At 39.0% G+C, this 27548-nt stretch overlaps 1 protein-coding gene across 8 annotated transcripts in view; it reads left to right on the top strand.

The window, feature by feature from the left end:
- Positions 1-27548, top strand: part of CNTN4 (contactin 4) — a 914517-nt gene that overhangs the window by 761686 nt on the left and 125283 nt on the right. For all 8 annotated transcript variants that reach the window (XM_058726189.1, XM_058726188.1, XM_058726182.1 and 5 more), the window contains 3 exons: positions 4554-4690; positions 8532-8661; positions 23844-23994. In XM_058726189.1, the coding sequence (XP_058582172.1) occupies positions 4554-4690; positions 8532-8661; positions 23844-23994 (418 nt within the window). The remainder of the gene's footprint in view (positions 1-4553; positions 4691-8531; positions 8662-23843; positions 23995-27548) is intronic.

The following is a 27548-nucleotide window of genomic DNA, read 5'->3' as shown; positions in this document are numbered from 1 at the left end:
GAGTTCGAGCCCCGCGTTAGGCTCTGTGCTGACAGCTCAGAGCCTGGAGCCTGCTTCAGATTCTGTGTCTCCCTCTCTCTCTGCCCCTCCCCTGCTCATCTGTCTCAAAAATAAATAAAAAACATTAAAAAAATTTAAAAAAAAAAGATACAGTCTCAAGACTTAGCATATTTTGGACACTGTCAAGCCCAGCCTCTCCTCAATTTAAATGTGTAAACAAGCTTTCAATCTCCAGGCTCCAAATCCAAGACAAGATTTTGATGGCTTCAGTGTAGTGCATGTGTTGTTTAATCATTAAGTTCCTTTTTTTTTTTTTACATCAAATTCTCTATGTTTAAAACAAAGCAAGCCTTCTCTAGTTGAAGAAAATACCTCCCAAGAGACCTCAAAGCTTTGCAGAATTGAATTTGAAACCCCCCATAGTAGGATGCTTTCCTGCCGCCATGTGTTGAGTGGACGAGAGCCTGAAGTCAGAGGATGGGAGATGATAAACACTGAACAAAGATCAAATTTGGACCCTGCCTCAGGACACAGTATGAGTATTGCTGGTTAAGCTGGTCTTTCCATTCAGTGACTTCTGCAAATGGGAAGTCAGGGGTTTCAGAGGAGACTATAAGGATAAGTTGGAATACCCTCTACAGTAAGGTTTGAAAGTGAATAGTTCAAGTGCTAGTGCTGGGAACATTTGGTTTCAAGGTGAAGGTAATGAGAATATATCAGTGATTCTGTGAACAATCCAAACTTCCAGTCTGGAGATAAGGATTTGGGAAGCAGCTATCCATATTTATATCCATATCTATATCCAGGTGGTAAAGTGAGTCCAAGTGATTATCTTCAGGTTTATAAAACCCACTACTAATAAACTTCTTAAGCAATATTATTAGTTAAACCTCTGTATTCCCTGGAGCTGATTCATATTCTCCAAGACTATGTAAGTAACCAGAAATAATTTCGAATGGCCACTGGATCATCTTTGCAATAGTGATTTAAATGTTTTTCCCCAGCATATACTTTCTTTTACATTTTTAAATTTCTAAGTTCTAAGGCTCATGATGGCATTTCTTCTTATTAGAAATTTTTGGTTTTGGAGAATCAGAGATCTAGGTTGAGATGTAGATTTGAGAATTGTTTGGCCACTGAGTTCAAATTCAATCCATCAGCAGTATAAATTCTTATTGGATATGATGCTTACATGATTCCAGTGGCTGGAATACACAAAGATTTAGGTAATTTCTGGCAGTTATTTTTTAAAAGATTGAAATGAAAAGATTGTTCATCTATCCAAGAGACTATTGGTATCACAAGGTCAAATCCTACATAATCATTTAACCTTATATTTGAATTTGTAGCTTGAGAACAAGATGAGATGTTACAGAGAAGGAATTCTTCTGTTTCAAATCTTGAAAGAACATGAATAGCCAAAATAGATGGTTTAATACGTGGATGTGATTCGTTCTGTTTAATACGTGGGATCTACATATATTACCCAAAAAGGCATTTAAATACAACTTGGTTTCTGAAATACTAGTGCTATACCAACCTGTTCAGGTCTTACTTAAGAGTTACTATTTATAAATGGAATCATAAAAGGTAGTTAAAACTAGATACTAAGTAATAAATACCTTAGACCCATATGCGTTAGCCAACATATATATATATATATACATATATATATATGTGTGTATGTATATGTATATATATATGTATATGTGTATATATATGTATATATATATACGCGTATGTGTGTGTATATATATATATATATATATATATATATATATATATGAAATCATGTTTTCATCATGCTCTAAAGTGGACCATTTGTTATCCAAAGACTTTGAACTAGGTGACCTGAAGAGATATGGAGAGATATAAACAATTTTCATCAGTCACAGACTGCATACAAGAAACTCACTCACTTAGATCTGATTCATCCAGTCTAAGTGAGTGGCAGCAGAAATCTTCACTGCGTGGGCATTTGCCCTATAGATCTGCAACTGGCATGTTAAAAAGTAAGATTATCTCATTCTTTGCCATTTATATAATATGATATTCTTTTCCTGATCCTGGGCCCTTGTCCAGGTATCACCTCAAAAGGAATATGTTTTTATCATTTCACATTTGTCTTCTATGAATTAATTTTACTTAAAAACAAAGAAAGTATATGATGATGTCTTACATCGGCTGAATTAGTGTGTGATTTCACCTTGACCAGCACAAATAACTACCAGTGAGCATTCTTGTCAAGCACCTTAACTTCCATAAGCCTGTTGGAAGAGACAAAATGAGCCCATGGAAGTCGTTAGTTAGAACTTTGCAAGGTGTTTGCAAAATCCTCTCAAGACTCTCCCTGCCCTGCCCCATCTCTTTTTTTGAGTGTGGGATGGCAAGGCTTTGTTTCCATTCCAGGTTTCTATATTTTTGAAAGAAAGCAACGAATAAGCTCAAGTGTTGCAGGAAATCTGTGACATTGAAATCTCAGTCTTTGCACGTGGTTTTGATGTTTCCTTTTTGAACTACAACTTGACATTGCTTCATAAGTTACATTTGCCCTTCCATTTATTATTCCCTCAGTCTCTTTGAAAAGTTTGGCTTGGTTGTTAATATTCCACATAGATTTCTGTAGCTTTTCTTGTTTGCTTTGTTTTCATGGACTCTGTGGGGGTAAATATTTAGCAGGTTGAATGTGAAATCAGGCACACAACTGCCGTTAGCCCTATCAGGGTTACACATCAAATTCTCCAAGCAGAGAACAGAAAAGGTATCTACCTTTTGAGCTCCCTTTGCATGAGCAGCAGGAAGATACAGAACAATGGCAGACTTGCAGCTCTTTCAAGGATGAAGGTTATAACCTTTCGTTGAAATTAATGCTTGTTGATGTTACAACTTTTTTTTTGAAAATCGACCCTTTCAGCCTCCCCTCCTATGCAACAATGCATCATCCCCATCAGTAGAAGATTTGTAAAATTGTGTTTTGCTCCTTGAAAAACATGCATTTGTTTGTAGATGGGAAAAGGAGAAAGCAATATTTATTCAAGGACCTAGAGACCTCTGCTGGTAAAGTGACTTGTTGAGTGTTTTTCTAGTTTTGTTTATTAGTAAGTAGGTAAGATAGACAGCTTAGCCTCAACACTGGTAATTTCCTTTTGAATTAAATTATAGATGATTTGAAGCCTCACTCAATGAAGATTCTGAGGTCAAATCAGACAAGAGACTTGTTAAGAATATTGAGTAGCAACTTCTAATTAAATACTGATAACAATTCTAACTATTAGGTTTCTGTTGGTAGGCATTACCCTACAGAAATTGTCCTGTGAAAAGGAAACATCCCAGAATGATAGCTGTGGTTCTCTTCTGCATGAACTTTGGACTAAAGGTCTTCTACTTAAGTACATTTGCCATTACAGTTAACAATAGCATGAATTGTGCTTTAGGCGAGGCTTGGTATTTATGATGACATTTTATGGAATGTGGAATTAACATTGTCTTTATTGAGAACAAGGAGAAAAAAAGCATGATTTCAACTGAAGCATGAGAAAGGTGGCATAATTTGGGTAGCGGGAGTGGTGTAGGATGGTGGGCTACCTTGAATTCCACAGTGTTAGACTGTGGGCAAGAGATGATTTCCTATGAAAGTTTTGGTAAAAATCAGGACTCATTCAGAGATTTGGGGTTCTGGAGCCATACTCTTGTGTATAACATTCTATCAATATGAAATAAGTCAATAGTAAGCAATGATGTAGTCTAGAAGGAGAAAGAAGTCACAAAATTATCTATATAGTATGTAGGAGTGAAGTGTATTAGTTAGCGAGAGACTAAGCTGCTCTAATAGAGAGACCCAAAAATACAGTGGCTTAAAAAAAGTTTATTTCTTCCCTACATATTTCCCCCACAATCTGCTGGTGAGTCTGGGGCGACTTCGCTCTACAAGGTTATTCAAAGTCCGAGACTGATAAGTCTGCATTTTCATCCTTCGTAGCTTCTATCTCTGAGCCCAAGACTGTTGCAGTTGTCATTTTTTTTTTCCCATCAATGGTATGGGGCAATGAGATTTCGGGGCAAGTATCTTTCAGTAACCAACTTGAAAGTTGATCTCACCACTTTCACACAGGTACGCTGGGCTTGAACTTAGTCACATGGTTACCTCCAATTGCAAAGCAATCTGGGAAACATAGTGTGTATCTAGGAAAACATGCTCCCAGCCAGAAATGGTGGGGCAGTGTGGGATATTTCTCCTACAAAAATGGTAAAAAATAGCTACTTGGAGGAGAGGGACAGTTAATTTTGCCATATGGCAATGCTGCTTTTATTTTCTGCCTTTAGCAATTAAAAGACCAGCCACATGGGCTGCAAAAACAGGACATTCAGAGTTGGACATAGAGTGGGTTGCCTTCTAAAAGTACCCCTGAACTCTAACCCAGCCTTGAAATATGCATACACCTGGAAAAATAATTTTATTACAAGCCTACTTTTGTCCTTCGATTTCATGTGATAAAAATAGATTGAACATATACTGAATGTACATCTTTTCTTTGCTTTCTGAACTGCTGTAGCTCAACCTAATTGGATTCAAGAAATAAACGATACACATGTGGCCATTGAAGAAAATGTCTTTTGGGAATGTAAAGCAAATGGAAGGCCCAAACCTACATACAGGTGGCTAAAAAATGGTGAACCACTATTAACTCGGGTAAGCCAACTGATGATAATCATATTTTAGTATTGACTGTAATGTTTCATGTGACCTCATTGTTATGGAAACAGGAAAATGATGAGTTATTTAGAAAATAATAAGCAACCAAGTGTTAATAGCAGAAAAAGTGGAAGTGAATGCAGTTGATACATAGAAACTCCATAAATCCAGTTCTTCAGCCTTGTTCAATTAAGCTTCTGTACAAAATCTTTGGTTTTCATAAATTAACATCTTTGGCTGTACAATTGGAAAGTCATGCAGAAAGTCTGGAACATGTAACTGTGCTAAGAAACAAATTTGTATGTGTTCTATATAAGAGAGAGTAAGACCTCCCAGCATACAAATTCTCCTCTCAATGTGGTTTTGTTATTCTCTTCTGTTCGTGGAGACTTCTGGACAACAACGTGATGTCCAATAAGATCATCATCAAAACACCCATTCTGCCTCCAAACACGTAGTAATGACATATGCAAATGCAAGATTAATATTGCTGATGCAACAGAAATAGAACAAAAACTGAAAGTGATTACTGCGACTGGAGGCACTAGATTGTAGGCCTGAGGGAAGGCAGTGGTACTTCTCTTTCTCCCTCTCTCCCCTTTCTGCCCCTCATAGGTATCTCTCTCTCTTTCTCTCTCCCTCTCTCTCTCCCTCTGGTCCTCACTAATTGGTCCCCTCTCTATCTCAAAAAAATAAAAAAATAAAAAAGCAAAAATCCTCTCTGGAGACAGGATACAATATCCTTGGAGTAAGGGCTTGGGGTGTGGATCTTCCCCACCTATTGCTCTCCTGTGAAAGAAGCAATCACACACAGTGGTGCAAGACAGGTGGAAAGTCTTGGGCCAGGATTCCCACTGGCTCTGGGCTGAGAGCTGCAGTAATTTGAGTGTCCTCACAGATCAGGACCTCACAGAATCCATGAGCAGATCTGCTTCTGGGCTGGTGACCCAGGGGATGAGGTAGAACAGCGACAAAACTGCTGATGGGAATAAAAACAAACAAAGAAAGATAACTCCTTTTCACAAATAAGCCTGTAAGCCAATATTCCAAAACATTTTCAAAAAGTTATTTTTTAGAAATTTGAACCAAACAATAAAATGGTTTTGTTAAAACCATTTCTTTGTTAAAAGAAATAGGAACGAGTCTGTTTAGGATGCTGAAAGAGTTAAATAAAGAACTTATGTCTATGAAAATAAACAAGATATTTTGAAAAGTTAAGCAGACTGATTTTTTTTTAAGTTTATTTATTTATTTGAGAGAGAGAACACAAGTCAGGGAGAGGGAGAGAAAGAATACCAAGCAGGATCCCAGCTGACAGTGCTCCATCTGAATGCTGGGCTTGAGCTTATGAACCGTGAGTTCCTAGCCTGAGCTAAAATTAAAAGCTATATGCTTAAAAAAAAAAAAAAAGCTATATGCTTGGGCGCCTGGGTGGCTCAGTCGGTTGAGCATTCGACTTCAGCTCAGGTCAGGATCTCATGGTTAGAGTTTGAGCCCCACATCCGGCTCCATGCTGACAGCTCAGAGCCTGGTGCCTGCTTCAGATTCTGTGTCTCCCTCTCTCTCTGCCCCTCCCCCACTTGCACTCTGTCTCCCTCTCTCTCTCTCTCAAGAATAAAAGCATTAAAAAAAATTAAAAAAATAAAAGAGGTGTATGCTTAACCACCTGAGCCACCCAGCCCCCCCCCCACAGATAGACTTTAAAAGAAGAAAATGTTAATTTTAGAAATATGTAACCACTGAAATGAAAATTCTATGCAGACTATTCATTTTGTTAGGGGGAAATGATAGGTTATAATAATGTTTAAAAAGGATTTGGAAGGTGTGATTCTCAAACATTTAACAAGTGCTAACCTATCCTGCCACTTCAAACACATTGCCTCATCTCGTATTCACAAGGAACCTTGTGAGGTAAGTACTATTGCTATGCCCAATTTACAGACAAGGAACCTGCCTTGTTTGCCTGAGGTCAGAGCAGTTTGCCTAAGGTCACATCCATCTTTAGTAAGTAATAGAGCCAGGATTCAAATATTGAAGGTCTCCTGAATTCAGAACTAACCACCAAAGTTTGCCTGAATAAGGTTTTCAGAATTGGTTATATGGAAAATAAGACTTAAGGAAAAGGAGGGGGAGGGAATAAGGCCCAAATGCTCTTTGAAAATAAATACTTCAGTAGTCACTGTCTTTCTTTGTGTTTTCTGAAAACAGACTCTGAGGCAGACATTTGTGTTCAGGAGGTATGCTGGGAAAGCTCTCAGAGCCTCACCTATGAAGGAGTCAGAGAAGCCAGACTGGGCAGAGGTTAAACAGTGGTGCAGTTCCAATATGAGCCTACAGGGGGAGCTCTGGAGCAGAAGGCCCTTCAGAGGTTCCCAAGTTAGAGGCAAAGGGCCGGGGTGGAGGGGGCGGGGGGGGGGGGGGGCGGCCTTTGTACCACTGCACCAACCAGGCATTGAATTTGGGAAGTTCTTTCTGCCAAAAGCATTACCCAGAGAGAGGGACCCAGCTGTGAGCAGTCATCAAACTTAGCAGCTTAAAGAGTAAGTACCTTGGTTCTGAAAGAGCATCTGGAAAGTACTATGAGAATCTGCTATGAGAGAGGAGACATTGACATAATACAGGAATGCTCATCTAAGGGAGCAACCCTGACAAAGAACTAGGAATGAAGCAAGGGGAGGGTGGGGAGGGCCTTAATAAGAATGAGGAACAATTGTGTCCAATTTAAACTTTTCCTGTGGTATTTTCCTACTGAACTCAAATGTTCCTGAAATCTGACATTTTCCTCAGGCCCCAAGTTAAGAGGCAGGTTTTCATACTCAGATTTCCTCCACCATAGGCGGCCCAGTGAAGAGTGCCTGCTGTGAGCAACGGTGGGTCATCAGTGCACACAAAGCAGAAAGGGGACTGTTGCCCTGTCACATACTCCTCTCCTGTCCCTGGAAGAGCTCCTGCTGACTCCATGATTCTCCCAATTATAAAAGCCAAACTCAAACCACTAAAGTGTAGGTACCCAGATAACCAGCATTTTCCTCAATTTTATTTAACGTGAGGGAACATGGGTACCTAGATTTGATCAGAGCCTAATAAGGTGTCTACCCTGCTAAATCACGACCCTGCGGCAAATAGAAAACCAGTACTTCTTTTTATCTTATATTTTTTAAATGGCAGGTTCCTGGGGAGGAGGAGATCCTTTTTGGGACTTACAAAAATTGATAATTCAAATTAGGTATCCTCAGGCTGACAAATGAGAATGGTCTTTTGTTCAGTACACTAACTCTTCTTTCTTCCAATTGGCCTCCAGAAGATGGTCCTAAGCTTAGATTATGCCACTGACATCAACCAATATTAAATATTTGTCTCTGCTTCTATAATCTATAATATATAGATTACAATTCTCTTAACCTTCAAAGTGCTGCCTCCTCATAATCTGAATGTTTTAATACTCTGAACAGTAAATATGGTTGTATTCCCTACCCTCCTCCCCACCCCACCCCACCCCCCAGTCAGCACAAAGCCTGAGAGTACAAAAGCATTTTAAATTTCAAGTTCATCTATTTTAGAGAGGATATTAATCTGAATGGTTTCACTATTGAATCAATGAGAACTCCAGAGAGTCCTACAATTTAAATTCCATTTACCAACTGATGTACAAGGTTGTTCCATTTAGCATCTGACCTGCCACAAATTTAGTTGACAGATAAATAGATCATGTAATGTAAATTGCTTATATGATGGCTATTTTCTTCTCATTAAGCCCCTTTGATATAACATGCAACAAAATTGCCTTAAGGTCTCAGTTGAGAAGGTCATTGTTTTGTGTTCCTCTTTTCTTTCACAGGATAGAATTCAAATTGAGCAAGGAATGCTCAACATAACAGTAGTGAACCTCTCAGATGCTGGCATGTATCAGTGTGTGGCCGAGAATAAACACGGAGTTATCTTTTCCAGCGCAGAGCTTAGTGTTATAGGTGAGTACTTATCCTGGAAAGGAAAAAAAAATTTAAGTCACTAAACTAACACGTGTTTTGCTAAGCATGATGTTCAATCAAAAAAAAAAAAAAAAAAAAAGGTAAAAAAAAAGGTAAATCTTGAGACCAAAGATATTCGAGAATTCCTAGCACTGCTAGGAATTTACCCAGGGACCACTTTCTAAACCAGCCTCTACTGATGCTTCCAATGGGTAACACAGTTCCCTTGGCACCCATTTTTATTCGTCTGTCAACCACTGTTCTAATTTGAGCAGTTTCTGAAATGCTGTGGAATCTTGGTATCGTATTGATTTGCTACAAAATTCAGCTTGGAAGGAAGAAGAGTTGACTTGGTTTGGGAAGGTTGCTAGGAACAGCTGGCAAAGTGCGTCTTGTTCTTCCTTATCTGAATTTATCACCGTATAGGCAAGTGGTCTGCCCCTCCAGCTACCTCTCACCATATGACCCATTTTCCCTGCTCTTCAGCTGCACTGACAGTATTTGTTCCACATCTTCACCATCCTCCCTTCCTCCAAGGGCCACTGGAGCATACTGTTCCTTATTCTTGAAATGCTTTTCCTGCCCTTCATTTCATTAACTCCTTCCCTTCCTCCATCTTCAGGTTTCACTGTGGCTCCCTCAGAACGTCACACCTGGCCCCATGCCCAGAGCAACTTCGCCTCTTGCAGATTTTTTGTTTGCCTTTTAATTGTCCTTTGTAACAGATGCCACTGTTGCATTTTACATTTGTTGTGATTTTTGTCTTTTTCTCCTGTTGCATTTTAACTTCCCCATCATGTCAAGGACCATATTTGGTTTAAATCATTATTTTAGGGGCTCCTGGGTGGCTCAGTTAAGCATCTGACTATGGCTCAGGTCATGATCTTGCAGTTAATGAGTTGCATATCGGGCTGGGTGCTGACAGCTCAGAGCCTGGAGACTGTCTTTGGATTCTCCCTGCCCGTCTCCCACTCATGTTCTCTTTCTCTCTCTCAAAAATAAATAAACATTAAATTATTTTTTATTATTTTATTCTCAGGACTTAATGCAACAGGGAAGCACATAGTATGCACTCAGTAAATAATGCATGTAGGAATGAATGAATGTGTTAAATGATGTGTTAAATGTGTTAATCAGTTAAGAGACTGTTTTTAAAAATGAGGTATGAATTAAGTAAATATATCATTGAAAGTATAAGGGCATCTGGGTGGCTGTCGGTTGAGTGTGTGACTTTGGCTCAGGTCGTGATCTCACAGTTTGTGGGTTTGAGCCCTGTGTTGGCCTCACTGCTGTCAGCACAGAGCCTGGAGCCTGCTTTGGATCCTCTGTCCCGCTCTCTCTCTCTGCACCTCCCTTGCTTGTGCTCTCTCTCTCTCTGTCTCTCAAAAATAAATATGAAACATAAAAAAATAAGACAGTATAAATTAAATGAATTGGCAAACCTCTGGAAATTTTAAAAAAAATCCAGGCTATCAATTTGTATGTGTCCCATAGAAAAATCTTGGCTCTGAATTTGGGATTTATCTAAAGTACCTAAGCAGTAGTTCTTAGGGAGAGTGTAATAGAAAGATTATGAATGAGAGAAAAGCACACACTGGGAGCTGATACCATAAATTCTGATGATTTCACCAGTTTCAGAGTCCAAACTTTTTCTTCAGCAAGGTGTTGTTTGATGCCTAGCATGTTGAGCTGGCATGGGCAGTAGATGCTCTCAAGCTGAATGTACTTCTTCCCTGTGCAAGTTAACAAAGGAAGGAAAAGCTTCCATGACTGTTCTTGTCACCAAGTTCTTTAGCTTGGGCCACTATCCCATAAAAGACAGGAATATGTGAGAGTTCATGGCGCTGCAGCCCATTTCAGTGAAGCCTAAGAACACTCTGCATCTGGAATAAGCATGACCTTTTTGGAAGCTGCTACCTACCTCTCACTCTCTTAACACTGGGAACAATAATTCCAGCTTCCTCCAGGACAAGTACTATAGTTTCACCCTGTGCCAGTTGGATCTGATTATCGGTAGTTTTAACTGACTCTCTTTGGAGCACAATTCAGCATGGTAGATTACTTAGGATTTTCTGCAAAAACAAAGATGTTGCCCATTAAACATTAAGCCAACTAGTTAGAAGAAGAGCTAAAACTGAGGGTGTACAGCCTAATGAATGAATTGCATTGTCCTAAGTCCCTCTAGATGAGTGCTTTCCAAATTTCAACTCTGAGAACCCCGTTACAATTTTAAAAGATTCTGTAAGTCCCTCTGTTAAAATAATAAAATTTGATAATAACAAATGACTGTATATCATGGGATATAATTATGAGGTAAGACCGAGAATAACTAGTCCCAAGAGCGGAGCTGGAAATGAAAAAGACTATCAGATTATTTTTATCTAGAGCACCTACCCATAACTGAAAACAATAGAGTGTATATGAGATGTGTGTCTGTATATCTACATATACATTTATGTATATATTCTTATGCATAGATGAAACGTAACAGTTTAAAACAACTCCTTGCACACCCTTCTCCAGACCCTGTCCCCTCCTCCCACCAGGGCTCAAGGGCTGTGAGTTGGGAATCGCTGCTCCATCTTTTACAGAGATTTGTTTCAAATCACTTCCAACTGGAACTAATTCCAAATGAATTCTTGATCTGAGTCCTTTCTTAAGACTTTCTTACGAGCCCTGAGGTCAGCAAGCTAGAGCAGTGAAGATAAGAGGAAAATGCCTGAGAAATTATTTAACCATTCTGATCTCAACCATGTTGAATATGAGAACAATAAGGCATGTCAGGAAATGATACAGGGCAAACAGTGGTAAAAATAGTAAAGGCTTCCAGGAATTCAGGAAAGAGAGTTTGGCTGATGCACTGGGATGGTCAGCTGAGCCTTGAACAGTGATTTATATTTGGACAGACAGAAAAGAGGACAAGGAATATTCCAGATCAGAGTGAAATGGCCTTAACAAAGGCTCAAAGTTATAAAACATCTGGATGGTTTCTTACACATACAGAACCCTGGAATGTTTTCAAAAATTTTGACTCAAATACATAAAGTATATGGGCAAAGTTTTAGATAGATGGAAAACTTAATTAAGGACCAATTTTAGAGATGCTTGAATAACAAGCTTAGAAGTTCCTTCTTTAATATTCCATTTTCTCTTCCAAAAAATCATATTAATATACTCGAAGTGAATTGAAGGACAGTTAAGTGTAAAGTGAGTAAATCCCTGAAGTTCATTTTAATTGAATGAAGGAGAAGACATTTCACTATTTTAAAATACACATAAATTAATATTGGTTAACCTGGGTAAGCTATAAATATGATTGTGTTCCACAAGTCACTTTGTGTATTACAGAATAGTAATAATTTGACTCTTTGGGGTCAAATGACTAATTTGTTATTACCTTTCTTAGAATCATGGTGAATTTGAATTGAATAAAGAAACACGAGAAAACTTTATTATCAGAAAGAAAAAAGTCAGTATGTTGGTTCCAGCTATTGATCAAATATCAGGATCTCCCAACATTAGAGAGGAGATTCCCTTTCAAGCTAGGTAATAACCCTAGAGTCATGAATAAGAGATGGTTAGGAAGCACATATTTGATAGGCTTTTCCCTTGGTCTTGTTTTATGTGTTCTGTCTGAGTATTTAATGTGTATGTAACATATCTATATTTAATGGATTGAAACTGCTAAATATTTAACGTAGGTACTGGGTGATTTACTCACTGGATGGAAGAATAACATAGACTTTTACCTTGAGGTCAGTCTATTAGAGTAGGCCTGGTTTTGAGTACATCAAATAGAAAATATCCTTGTTGGGGCGCCTGGGTGGCTCAGTCGGTTGAGCGTCCGACTTCGGCTCGGGTCACGATCTCACGGTTCGTGAGTTCAAGCCCCACGTAGGACCCTGGGCTGATGGCTCGGAGCCTGGAGCCTGCTTCCAATTCTGTGTCTCCCTCTCTCTCTGCCTCTCCCCTGTTAATGCTCTGTCTCTCTCTGTCTCAAAAATAAACGTTAAATAAAAATTTAAAAAAAAAAAAGAAAATATCCTTGTTTGCGGCAACTGGGTGGCTCAGTCAGTTAAGCGTCCAACTTCGGCTCAGGTTATGATCTCACCGTTCGTGAGTTTGAGCCCCACATCGGGCCCTGTGCTGACAGCTCAGAGCCTGGATCCTGCTTCAGAATCGGTTTCTCCCCCTTTCTCTGCCCCTCCCCCACTCATATTCTCTTTCTCTCTCTCTCTCTCTCTCTCTCTCTCTCTCTCTCTCTCTCTCTCTCTCCCTCCCTCCCTCTCTCTCTCCCTCTCTCTCTCTCCCTCTGTCTTAAAAATAAATAAAACATTAAAAAAAGAAAAAATAAAAAAAAAAAGAAAATGTCCTTGTTTGTAATTGACCTGTCACCATTGATATGTTATTATTCCTCAAGGCATCTGTTCCCAGACTTTTTCTCCTGTATTAACTTATGTCGTGGAAGAGGTTAACTGTGTGATGTACTCCCGTGGACATCCCTGGGGTGCTGCACAATTTGCTGGGTGATGGCATCATTCTGTCCTTCTCTCCCACTCATGAAGGTATATTGGAATTGGGGTGAATACAGTCTGATAACCACGGGGAACTTGGATCTTCTATAAAATGTAATTTTAGGGGTGCCTAAAGTTAGTAATTAAGGGGTGCCTTAACTTAGTCAGTTAAGTGTCAGACTTCAGGGCAGGTCATGATCTTGCAGTCTGTGAGTTTGAGCCCTGTGTTGGCTCTGTGCTGACAGCACAGAGCCTAGAGCCTGCTTCAGATTCTGTATCTGCCTCTCTCTGCTCCTCCCCCGCTTGCAGTCTGTCACTCTCTCTCAAAAATAAACAAACATAATTTTTTTTCATGTAATTAAAAAAAAGTAAGGTACATATTTTCTTGGTAAAAATTTAAATCTTCTAGTGCAGCGTTTCTATTCATGTTTCATATCTGTGTCCACATAGATGATCCTCTTGGTGTCAGGGACTGCTGATTGAATTGCCAACCTTGAGATTTTTTGTGATGCTCCAAGTAGAATGCTTATGCTGTGTATGTAATCATGGGGTAAGGACAAAGGACAACTGAGGTCCCAAAAGCAGAAGCAGGGATTGAGGTACCTCTGAGCCATTGAAGGAATATTCTCTAGGGAGAAGCAAGATAGGGAAAGAGTGGAGGAGCTGCATAAGGTCATGGTCGCAGGCAAAATTTAGCCTATGTCTCGTCCTAGAGAGGGATATCTGGACCATAAACTGCCTCTTAGAGTTACTCCTCCCTGGAGAAGGGAGACTGGCCTTTACTGAAATCTCTGTTTATCAGTCCGTCCCTGGGCTGCCGGTTAGGTGGTAGTAGCATGAGCAGTAGGGGTTGGGGTGGTGATGTGGGTGCAGATGGAGGAAAACCTCCCAATTTCCCAGGGAAGGGGGCAGCTGAGGTGGTAAGCAGCCAACACTCACAGCAGGTGGGGCCAAAAAAAAAAGAAAAAAGAATCCATGTGAGGGTACCAACAGCATTCTCTACAGAGAACAAGTAATTGTACCAGGCTGAGACTGTCTGTACCCTAATGGAGAGTTAAACTAGTTTTCTAGAGTATCTTTGATTTTGAAATGGGATGAACTATCTTAAGAGCAAGTAAGTCTTTTGAATATGACCTGACTTTGCCAGGACTGCGCAATGGAACAGAAATAGGTTCTGCCTGAGGAATTTGTGTCTAATGCTTCAGTACTGTGAGGATTCTCCTGGCCTGTGTGGTAGAGGGCATGTGACCCTGGAAGGACGCTCAAATACCATTAGGGAACTGATGGTCCAATTAAAGTGAGGTGGAGGCTTGAGCAATTATTTGGTTAATTTGGCATTTATCCAGATGATTGGCTCTCAAATTAGGAAAACATTAAGACTAAACTAAAAGTTATTTCACAGGGGCTTTCACAAGTGCTCATCTGCATCTGACTCTGATTTCTCAGCTGCCTCGTTGAGCCAGATTACAAAATAATCAAATGTGCCGAGTGTGATCAGCATCCAATGAGAGGACAAACGCCTTTCTTACCCAGATGTAGTCATCTAGGCAGAAGCTTTACTAAAATTGTCTTGAAAAGGGAAAGCTATCCACCTGGATGTCAAATTTGAAATTTTTAACAAGTTACTAAGTCTCCCTTTATCAGTAAAATGAGGCTGCCATTATGTACCTTATTGCCCAAACTAAGAGATCCCAAGTGCAACCTTTCTTAAAGCCTAGAAGTATTTGTAGAATTATCAGACATGTTTGCTATTGTTTACTAATATCCATACCAAACTCTTGCAGAGCGCCACCAAATCATTACCAAACCCCTTTTCTGTGATTCTCACATTTTCTGATTAAAATCATCTGGGGAGCTTTTTAATCTCCTGATACCCTACCATCCTCCAAATCAACTAATTCAGACCCTGGGCCTAGGTCCCAGGCATTAGTCCTTAAAGTTGCCGAGGTGTGATTCTAGTGAACAACACAGTTTGGGAACTACTGCTCTAATTGATCAAATCAGAAGGCCATTACTTTTCCTACGGTATTCTCAAACTTTGCCATGCATCAGAATCACCTGGAGGACTTGTTCAACTACAGACTGCTCAGTCACCACCCCCACCCCCCGAATTTCTGATACGGTAGCTGAGATGGGACCTGGGGAGCTGCATTTCTAACAAGTTTCTGGGTGATGTTGATGCTGTTGGTTCTCACACTTTGAGAAACACTGTCCTGAAATAGGAAACTTATCCTAGGGTGTGTGTGTGTGTGTGTGTGTGTGTGTGTGTTAAGTGGAGTACAATCTACCAGCAAATCTTCTGATTTGGATCAGGACTCTCAATCTGAAGTCCTTCTATAGAAGAGAAATATCAGGCATCAGAGGTTCCATCCATGGCTGAAGGCTCCATTTCACCAACATGGTGAGTAGAATTAGGCCTACAGAGTGACTTCACAGATTGCCATGGAAGGACGAAGCCAAGTTGTTGCTTGGCATGACTGGTGACTTAAAGCTGATTAAAGGGAGGGGTACCTGGCTGGTTCAGTCAGTAGAGCATGTGACTCCTGATCTCAGGACTATGAGTTCAGGCCCTATGTTCGGTATAGAGTTTACTTTAAAAGCCAACCAAAGGGAGACGTTGAAACCTGAGGGGTACATATTACGATAATTCCTTACATGAGTTCACCCAAAGAAATGCCTTCATTGAGCCAAAGTTGTATTTATTTTGGGAAAGAGTGGGGGAGGGGTAGAGAGAAAGGAAGAAAGAGAATCTCAACCTGGCTCTGTGCTGTCAGCACACAGCCCGATGCAGGGCTCCATCTCTCGAACTGTGAGGTCATGACCTCAGCCAAAATCAAGAAATGGACACCTAACCAACTGAGCCACCCAGGTGCCCCTGAGCTAGAATTTAAAATGTGACTCAGGCATGCAGTCCAAGGCTTCACTGAGCAGTGTTACCATATACTGACTGTCCTACAACTAAAATCTCTCAGTCATCTGTAAAACTGCTGTGAAGGCATTATTCATTTAGAAGTCCATAGTTCTTTACCTAAGGAGATTCACAATAAACTTTTCTTACATTGTAGAACCAGGAAGAAAGTTTGAATCTTGTAGCAAAATTACATATTTTCTTTTATCCATCAGTAAGAAATATGCTCTTCTTCCCTCTGCCTACCATATTGACTTATCTGCTTTGGCTTCCAAAAGTTCACTCTTTTGTGGCAAGTCTAATAAGATTGTTTCCTACCCTTCCAGTATTTGATGTTAGCCGTGTTCTAAATGCGTTTGTTACTTTATATCTTTTACCCTTGTCTCTACAAGTCTTTTTAAATTAGTGAATCAGTAAATGAAATGGAGTATTTTTTCCCCTCTACCACCTTCTGGCAACATGTGGATTCTATTTTGGTAGTCCAGAAGATGTTAGAATTGGTGTTCAAGAAGATTTAACAGTGATTTTCAAACTTTGATCCATGTATAAATTACTTGGGGATCTTGTTAGGTTTAGATTCTGATTTCAAGACCTGGGTTGGGCCTGAGATTCTGCATTTCTAACAGGCTCCCAGGTGATCACCAGTGCTTCTTCTCTGAGAATCACATTTTCAGGGGCAAAAATTATAAAATTATAAGTTCTCAGGTCCTTCTCATGGCAGGTCGAGTTCAGGAGTATGTATGCTTAATAAGCTCCTCCAGGTGATTCCTATGACCAGTGCAATTTAGGTGCCACAGGTCCAGAATCTGCTTTGTAAATCCTCTTGTTACCCCATCTTAAGCCATCACGGCGGAGTTGCTTTCAAACTTGTAAGAGCCAATAGAATGGGGAGCCTGGATGACTCGGTGGGTTGAGCGTACAACTCTTGATTTCAGCTCACGTCAAGATCCCAAGGTCGTGGAATTAACTCCAAGTTGAGTGTGGAGCCTGCTTAAGATTCTCTGTCTCCCTCTGCCCCTCCCCCACTCAAGTGCTTGTGTACGCACTTGCTCTCTCTCTCTCTCTCAAAAAACAATAAAAAGCCAATAGGAGTTGGAGGGCAGAATAATGACTAGGCTGTTCTGTTGTTATCACCACTATACATACAGTTAACCCGTGTTTCCATTGTTGAACCCAGTATTGACAGAAGCTCTATCAGTCATGTTGGACCATTTCTACCAGAAATAAAGTATTTGCACAAGCAACATTCCAGGTGGTATTTTTCAACATAAGCAGACAGTGGCTCTTCTGGGCTCCTGAAGAAGTGAATTGTATATTTAGTGTAAAGCAGGTTGCTCTTAATGAAGCTTTTTGAATGTGTTTAAAAATGCCCATATTACAAAGGCAAAATGTGTGTTCTCATTCCATGTTAAAACTCCTTCAGTGTAAGGAGTTACTGAAGTCACATGACGAGCAAGAAATCAGTCACTGCTGGGTGACATAAACATTGCTCATCCACACTTTATGTTCCTCTTGAGACTGTAGTCTAGGGCCGGGCATGTGTAGCAGAAGCCCTTAAAACTGCTGTGATACCTTGACCCACACAGATTAGGGAACAAAATGAAACAATCAAAGGAAATGGAAGGGAGTCGAAGTTCCTTTCTTCTCAGCACTGGGTTGTGAGTGTGCCTGGGGAGGACAAAGGAGATTATGGTACTGCTTCAGGGTGAGGCTCAAGACTCGGGAAAGCTGAATTCCCAGGGTCCATTTGTCCTGTTAGCTTCCCATAAGAGTATGTTTCAGGGAAGTAAGGAAAAAAAGTTATGTGCCAAGGCTCTCCTACTGGCAGTAGCTGAATCTGTGTATCCTTCTCAGTATTCATTGACTTCTTGTTCTTAGCTTGAAATTGGCCATGACGGAAGTATTTACACCACAGAAATTGCAAGCACTAAAAGCTGAATTCTTTGGTGTTTTCTTTGAGAGCCATTTGTTAAATATCTACTATCATACCATCAGGTGGTTTCAGAGTAGTTTAAGAGTATAAACATCCCAGATTGTTTTTCTTGAGTAATTCTGCTTCATTATATGAAGGCCTAACTCTAGAAAGGATTGAGTGTCCTAAGCACAGGCCAGGAAGGTCAAGAAGTCATTTACAATGCCACTTGAAGGGAAGAAAGGGATGTGGTATCCAGGCAAAAGCATCATGAGAAGAGAATTTCCTGTTTGAACTGAATTCCTGAATTCTCTCCTACAACATATTTATTCAACAAATACTGACTAAACATCTACTTTGTACCGAATGCTGTACTAGGTAAGGGATGTATAGATCCATAATACACAGCCTCTGCCTTCAAGGAACTGGTGATGTAGTGATCGCTAGTAACAAATACTACTGTGTCTTAACCACTGGAATTCTAGGATTCTCACTACCACATTCTAATGACTCTCTTTTGTTCATTCAACAATAATTTCTATCTCATAACAAAGTTACAATCAAGTAGGGCACTGTCATACTATGTACTACTTGTCTAACCAAGGACATGAATCTGTATAAGTGTTTACGACATTGTGCCAAATGTAGTAAAATATCACTAATTTGGACTCATATAAGGAGGTTTACCAGCTGAAGCTCTTAAAACATGTAAGAATGATTTTTAGTCAACATGTTAATTCCTGTATAAGATATGATATTCTAAAATGGCTTTAAAATGTTTTGCTTGGAATAAGAAAAAGATTTTCCACCCATGTCTCCACAGTTAATTTTTGTCTTTCCAAACCTTGTATAAAAAGAAAAAAGGCTAAGCCTGATCATACTTGTTGGCAGAAAAAGTGTTGAGAGATCTTGAAATGGTTCCTGTGCTCAAAACTATTTGTCAGTTACCGTAGTGCCTGAAATGCCAACATTAAAGAAGTATTTCTCCTCTAGATCAGGATGGATGAGATACCACTACTCAGCAATAAAAAAGAATTAACTGTTGATACACACAACTTGGGTGGATCTCAAGAGCATTAGGCTAAGTAAAAAAAATCTCAAAAGGTCACATGCTATATGATTCTGTATATAAAATATTCGCCCCAAATGACAAAACTGTAGAGACGGAGAACAGATTAGTGGTTTCTAGGCATTAGGGAGGATTAGGCAGGAGAGAGCTGAATGTGGCCATAAAGGGGTTGCACAAGAGAAATCTTTGAGATGATGGAATGCTTCCATATCTTGATTTCAGAGTAGTTTTTCAAGTCTGCATATGTGATATAATAACATAGAACTAAAGACACACATTGTACCAATGATCACTTCTCTTATTTTGATATTTTATCCTGCTCACATAAGATGTAATCCCTGGGAGAAATTAAGTGAAATACACAGGGCCTCTTTATCTTTGTACCTGTCCATCAATAATTATTTCAAAATAAAATTTTGTTCAAACCACGATGTATTTATTTGGCTTTAAAAAGCCTCCTTGTATTTCAGCATAAAGTCCCCTGATAAGGGTGGTGGTACTCGTGCAGATAGCAGAGAGGAGGAGTAGGTATGAAGTTGTTACTCTAGGAAAATATTGGGCTAAGTACTTTAGGTACAATTCATGTATTATTTCATTTATTCTTCAAAACAACTTTGTAACAAAAAATATTATTATTTTGTTTTAAAATAACCTCCCCAAAGTAACAGGAGCCCATAAACCTAAGAGCCACCACGGTAGGAGGAGACCTGGGTAAGCAGGGATTTCAATGAATTAGACCACAACAAGCAGGGCATCGGCATTAGGGATTTAGAAAGGAAACATTATGCTAATATTAGAATAAAAATAAATAAAAACTCTTACTTCAGAGTTTTGTTGAGTCTCCTTGTGAATATCATCCCTGATTAGGGCTGATTTTGAATCCGCTGGTCTGAAATAATGGCCCTAGAAAAAAGAAGATTCCCACTATAACGGGCCTTCCTAGGTATCTACCCAGCAAGCCAGAAAAAGCTTAGGGTTTTAAAATCTGATACCAGTATTATCTCCCCAGTGGTGAAAACATTTCAATGAACGCATGCAGTCTAGATTTATTTTTATGGAATGATGAGGTAATAGTTAAAGATAATAGATAAAGGTTAACATAATCTAGAATTCTGAACTTCTAAAAGGGCCATACTGAATAGTCTCCATCAATTGGCAATGTTCCAAGTGACGTTTCTGCAGAATAACTGCAATAGAACTGACATGCAGAATTACCTTTTCCTCTTCAATAATAGAGTAAAACATCACACTCAATATGTTTCCCAAATGTGACTCCCACTGCACATCTAGCTAAGGAGTTATTCTTGTTCTCTCTCTTGAAAAATGTTATGAAGATACAAATCTTCTGTTTTCAAGGGTTCTGTTGGCTACTTTAAATACCCTTGACATGTGACCAAGAGTCCTTTAATTCACTAAAACCAAACAGTTGAGAATTGCAGAGAGAGCTTCTTTCAGCCGGATGCCTCTCATAGATCATGTAATGTTAATAGATTAAAGACCATTGATAAATAATAAAAAGTTGCATTTCCCAAATGGAAGAGGTCCTACAACATGACTCGTTCCAACACTGAGAGAGCAGTGCCCTCTAGTAGTTGATGTAAGAAATATTATCCTCTAAGTACATTAAAGTTAGCAAATGAGGATTTCCCAGTATCAGAGCTACTCTCGGACTCAAGTGGGTAATTTGACAATTGATTTTACCTTTTCTGAGCTATTAAGAACCTACTGAAGTTTCACCTTCAATGTGTACTAAATTTTTAAGTGCCAGCAAGCGTTGGGTTCTAATAGTGCTCAACTGGGGACCTTACCAGTAACTTTTAAAACCTAATTTCTCTGTGAATGTCAAATTTAACAGGCTTCTTTCACTTAAATACAGGGTACAGACAGGAAAAAAAGCATCATCCCTTACACTTAAGGGCATCTTAGGTACAACAGATGGTCACAAAATGGCAGAATGTTAAGCAAACCATTAATGAGGCAAGTATTCAAAAACTGATGAAGGTTTGACAGTTTTGTCCTAGAGAGCACTGCAGCTTAATGTGGCAACTGATAGATCTGCAGGTACAATAATAGAAGTAAATTAAGCAAATTGAGTAAACAAAGGGAAAAGATTTGAATTTATAATTCCATTTTTATTAGTGAAAGGTATTCAAAGCCACTCTTAATCTCTAGGATATCCAGAAGATAATAGGCACATAAACAGTACAGGAAAAATGTTTCTGAAACTGGAAGGCATGTTTTCTGTCTTCTGTGTGGCTGATACCATGGTATTTCAAGTCTTGTAAAAGCAATATATAGTTTTTTGACAAATACACCCATGTGTTGTGCACAGTTTGATTTATGTAAACTCATTTCAAATGCAATTGCAGAATTCCTCCTGAACAGATGAAAAATGTCTGCCTAAAGTGATAAAAATGTGTGTGTAGAAAGACACAGTTTTAAGAAGGGATTTTGATATGATACAAATTTGTAACTCTATTTCACAAAATACCCTTTTTCAAAAACTTCTAGAAATTTGATTTTTTTTTTACATTAATATGTCAACACAGTGTTTACCTAAGATGAGAATGAGTCTGTTCTGCTACAAGAACCTTTCTGTGTTCATATTAGCACGTATGGGATTGGTAAATGGGGGAATGTGCCAGTATAACATAAACGCTGGCTGTGTTCATGGATTTCACAAGTGGTAGCCATTGAGCACAGAGCCCACTAACTCAGACCAACACAGATAGTTAGCCAAGGCAAAACTATGTTACCCACGATTCCCCTGACCCACATTGTTCCTCTTGGCTCAGTGTGGCCGTGTATTCTAACACAGCAGTGCTTATAGCGTGGTTCTCACGAGCCTTTCTGCAGGTTTTACTTGTTTCAAAATCTTTCCAGTTTTACTTGTTTGCTTGAGCTTAGCAACCTCAACTCTTCCTTTAGTCTTTCATCAAACTATCTTCACACATACACACACATTCTGTTTTGTTTGTTTGTTTGTTTGTTTTTGTAGTATTTATTTGTTAGGAATTTCACTTGTCTTTTTAATCATGCTAATACATTTACTCAAGTGGTTTGTGGGGGGAGTTAATGTTTTTGTTACATAAATATTGAGTAGGTCTGTCCTGACCCTATCTGGTTTATAACACTATAATTTTTATTATGTGACTTTGCAGATCATACTAGGAATGCATTTACCTCATTACAGCAGAAACATCTGTACTTGCACACTATTTATTAATTACACTTATCATTATAGAATTATGCTTCAAATTATAGACTCCCCTCATGAATCCAAGGTACATAGATGGAGATATCAATTGCCTACTAGATTCATCTATTATTTACTTTCACCTTCGCATAGTAAAACCAGCCCCATGCATATATTGCATCACCCTTTCCAAACAGTAACCTTCCCACTTTTATTTCTTTCTAGACAATTATAGAAAGTATTTGCACACTTAATAAAACACTTAATAAAAATTTAACTTGGTTTCACTGAGGTTGTTTTGTTTTGTTTTGTTTTGTTTACATCACTAGTACATGGTTTGGGTACAATTAAGAAATTGAGGGCTGCCTGGGTGGCTCCGTCAGTTAAGTGTCTGACTCTAGATTTCAGCTCAGGTCGTGATCTCACAGTCGTGGTATCCAGCCCCACTTTGGGCTCCACGCTGGGTATGGGACCTGCTTAGGATTCTCTCTCTCCCTCTCCCTCTGCCTCTCTCTTTCTTTCAAAAAGAAAAGAAAAAAAAAGAAAGATAAAGAAATTGACCCCCATTTGCCCCACCCACATACATACACACTCACTCTCTGTCCTTCTTTAACTAATTTGTCTTTAGTATTTACATTTCACATTTAACACAATCTGAAATCTTAAATTCCATTACGTCAAACTGCAGGGAATCATGGATATTAACTATAGTAAAGTTAAGGTTCCATGAGATGAATCCCCACTCCAAACAGATCCTAGATCACATTAATTCAGTTAACTCAGAAGAAAATGGAGATTTTTTTTTTCAGAAAGTCATCTTTTAAATTGCTTCTGAGAGGATAGATATATGTATCTGTTGTTTTAGGAAAGAAATAATTCTTCAATATTATTTCATAGAACCACCTGAGTTCTAAAATGAATTTAAGAACACTCATAGTAAGCATGGAATTGAGTTTTCTAAGAGCAAGCCCCAGTTTCTCCTGCATGAGCCAAGCATTGTGTTAGGGAATAGTAGTAGAAAGCCAGACAAAGCCCTTGTTTTTAAGGAGAAGGAAGTTCACAGAGAGTGGCGATATAGACATTTCAGCATGTTCTCTCATGGAGACATTCACAGAGTGCTAAGGGACAGAGCAGAGGCAGAAACTGTCATCCAAGACGGAATGCTTTAACCTACATAATCAAAAAAATGCCTTATGGATTTTCTGGTTTTGTCTTTCCCTTATGCTTCACTGGAATTTAAAAATTTTTATTCATTTGAACATGGGATAATTTTTTTAAGAGTTTGTCAACAGCATGATGGAATGTTCTATATCTTGATCTTCATTGTGCAGTATGTCAAATTCATCAAGCTGTACACTCAAAACTGATGCATTTTACCATATATAAATTATACCTCAGTTTTTAATTAATCCATCAAAATGTACAATGCTACTTCTTTTACTACAGAAAAAAATTTAACTTCTTCCCTTTGATGTCAAAGGCAACAACAAATGCATTGCAGAAAGAAAAAGCATAAAGCATGATCTAGTGGGATTTTTTTCTTCCATAATAATTAATATTTTATTTTCTCTATTCTCTTCCAGCTACGGGTCCAGATTTTTCAAGAACCCTCTTAAAAAGAGTAACTCTTGTCAAAGTGGGAGGGGAAGTTGTCATCGAATGTAAGCCAAAAGCTTCTCCTAAACCTGTTTACACCTGGAAGAAAGGAAGGGACATATTAAGAGAAAATGAAAGGTACTGTCTTCAGATATTTTTAACATTTGATTAACCTATAATAATTTATTTGTTATTAACAGTTCTAGGGGCGCCTGGGTGGCTCAGTCGGTTAAGCGGCCAACTTCAGCTCAGGTCACGATCTCGCGGTCCGTGAGTTCGAGCCCCGCGTCGGGCTCTGGCCTGATGGCTCAGAGCCTGGAGCCTGCTTCCGATTCTGTGTCTCCCTCTCTCTCTGCCCCTCCCCCATTCATGCTCTGTCTCTCTCTGTCTCAAAAATAAATAAAACGTTAAAAAAAAAAATTTAAAAAAAAAACAGTTCTAGAGGGAGGAATTTATCTACTGTTGATGAACTAAATGTTAATCAAAGAACTGAAGCTTTGGAAGAGGACGGTAAATTAGCTGGTCATTATAATCTTCCTTGGTATTAAGATTCTAAAAAACCCTCCCTGCAGAGAGAGATTGCATGATCCCTGTTGAAGACTGTCAGAGCTGCTCAAAGGTGAGCAGCTACAAAAACCTTCCTTAATTTTAGCCTAAAATTTGTTGATTAGCCCACGTTTCTCCATCCTACTTCTTTGTGCTTAAATAAATACTTTTGCTATGACAACCTTTCAAATATTTGGTAATGGCTAGTATGTCCATTTGTATCTCCTTTTTTTTTTTTTCAACGTTTTTTTTTTTTTTTTTTTTTTTTTTTTATTTATTTTTGGGACAGAGAGAGACAGAGCATGAACGGGGGAGGGGCAGAGAGAGAGGGAGACACAGAATCGGAAGCAGGCTCCAGGCTCTGAGCCATCGGCCCAGAGCCTGACGCGGGGCTCGAACTCACGGACCGCGAGATCGTGACCTGGCTGAAGTCGGACGCTTAACCGACTGCGCCACCCAGGCGCCCCTGTATCTCCTTTTTTTAAGGCTAAATATGGCTAATTCCAAAGCTCATTCTGCACATAACTTAGTTTTGATTATTTTAATGACATCTTTTTGAAATGGCAGTTTCTTTTTCTTTCTGACATAAATTCTTTACTTGTGTATTTCCTTTTGTACATGAATGACATTTAGAATGCATGCTATTTATACAGTGTAAATATATATGGGTTGTTTGGGGTTTTAGGTCAGATTGCACCACATGGCAGGTATCTCTAAGACCTTTTTTGGCTGTCACCCCTGTAAAATATCTCCCACCCCTTTCTGTAATCTATCAATCTGTTGGAAAATGGTAATTATGCATGAATCTGTACCAGAGCATTTACTAGCTGTATACATAATGATTTTAATGGATGCTAAAGGTCAAGTACTCAAGGATGCAATGTGGAAGCCTGTAAAATGTATCTGTATCTACCCTTTACACCTGTACACCTTTAGATTTGCATATGCAAATTAGATAATCGCACTGATGATGTTGCCTTTATTAATGATTTTTGTAAACAAACTTGATATGGTTTACAGATGGTGCATTCACACACATATTAAATTCATAATATATATCCTTTCCTGACTCCTGTTATATTAACAAAGCAGTATAGTTTACTGAATATTGGCATGGTGTTCAAATTTGGAGCCATACTTGGAACTTGAAAACACAGTTTCTTATTTTTTAGTCTTCAGGTTTATTTTCTGTTTCACCATGTTATTTCTCAGAATTAGGTCTGTAGATTACCTTTAATAGTTATACATTTACTTTGTTTATTATAACATAATTGAAGTATAACTAGCATGTACCATATGTATTGCCTAGACTAAGGGTACTTTTTTAATGTTTATTTATTTTTGAGAAAGAGAGAGAGTCAGAGTGTGAGCGGGGGAGGGCTAGAGAGAGAGAGGGAGACACAGAATCCAAAGCAACCTCCAGGCTCTGAACAGTCAACAAAGAGCCCGATGCGGGGCCTGAACTCACAAACTCCTATCATGACCTGAGCTGAAGTCAGATGCTTAACTGACAGTCACCCAAGGTGCCCCTAAGGGTACTTTTGTAAGTTTTAATTTAACAATGATTTAAAGAACAAGTACCTTAAAATAATACAGATAATGGACAGACATGTCAAAATCCATGAATGAATGAAGTTAGAGTAACATTACTGTATCACACATCTTTCAGTGGCTTAAGACAACAAGTCAACTTCTCATTCACATTGCATGCTCATCAGAGGTCTGCAGGTAGCTGTGCTGTCCTCTAAAACCAGGGCTTATGGAGTAGCACCCTCCTGAACGTTAGTATTGCAGAAGACAAAGAGGGGGGCCAAACATGCATAGGATCTTAAAGCTTTTGCCCAGAAATGAAACAATTCATTTTCACTCATGTTCTGTTGGCCAAAACAAATCATACTGCCCTTCAGAAGAAGTTATGGTTTATATATACAATGGAATACTATTTGGCAATGAGAAAGAATGAAATAATGCCCTTTTGAGCAACATGGATGGAACTGGAGAGTGTTATGTTAAGTGAAGTAAGTCATGCAGAGAAAGACAGATACCGTATGTTTTCACTCTTATGTGGATCCTGAGAAACTTAACAGAAGACCATGGGGGAGGGGGAGGGGGAAAAAGTTACATGGAGGGAAGGAGGCAAATCATAAGAGACTCTTAAACACTGAGAATAAACTGAAGGTTGATGGGGGGTGGGAGGGAGGGGAAAGAGGGTGATGGGCATTGAGGAGGGCACCTGTTGGGATGAGCACTGGGTGTTGTATGGAAACCAATTTGACAATAAATTTCATATTAAAAAAATAATAAATGATCATAAAAACAAAAAAATAAAAACATAAAAACATAAATAAAAAGAAATTTCAAAAAAAAAAAGAAGTTCACTCCAGCAAGGAAATACAATCTTCGTATGTGCCTAGAAGATAAAAGAAAAAAACCTATTATTTTGAACAGTATTAATGTCAGCTTAGCACTGCTGTAGCTTAACCATTGTTGCATACTGAACAGTTACTTTTGGGGAAATGGTGTATCAGTGTCAAGAACTCTATTTGATAAGTAAATTTAATTGATTGTTTCTACCACTTGACTTACCACAAAGCTTGTCTTTCTCCAGTTGTTCTTTCTACTACCGATTTGATTAATAGGACTTGCATATTGCTTCAACATTTTTATGGCACTAAAGATGATGTATTTAAACTGAGGAAACTCCCCATCATTATCCAGTCTTGCTGTTTATCCCCTCCACCTCCAGAGTCACCAGGCATGACCCAAGCTATCAGTATTAGCCTTTCCTTCTCCCCATAGGCGCTGTGTTCTCACAGCTCTGTTCCTTCCTTCTACCTCACTCAGATTTTCTTAAGCAGAGAGGCTGATTTTGGTAATGTAAATGAATCCCAGAGCTGGCCTGGTGTAATGTAAAGGGGAATGATGGTGTGCCCTATCCAAGGGAGGTGCCTGCCACTCAATTCTAGCATTATTGCTGCCAATTGGAGATGCAGGCCAGGTGCCTCCCTATCTTCTCATTCTTCAAGGGAACTAGAAATCTGGACTTTTATTTGAACTCTTTTTATATTTTTAAATGTCAGCAACTAATTTTTAAAAATTTTAATGCTAGTACCAAATGGGCCATACATCCATAGTCCACGTTTACT

The sequence above is a fragment of the Neofelis nebulosa genome, chromosome 4 (assembly GCF_028018385.1).
Source record: "Neofelis nebulosa isolate mNeoNeb1 chromosome 4, mNeoNeb1.pri, whole genome shotgun sequence".
Lineage (NCBI taxonomy): Eukaryota > Metazoa > Chordata > Mammalia > Carnivora > Felidae > Neofelis > Neofelis nebulosa.
This window is presented reverse-complemented; position numbering and strand designations above follow the sequence as displayed.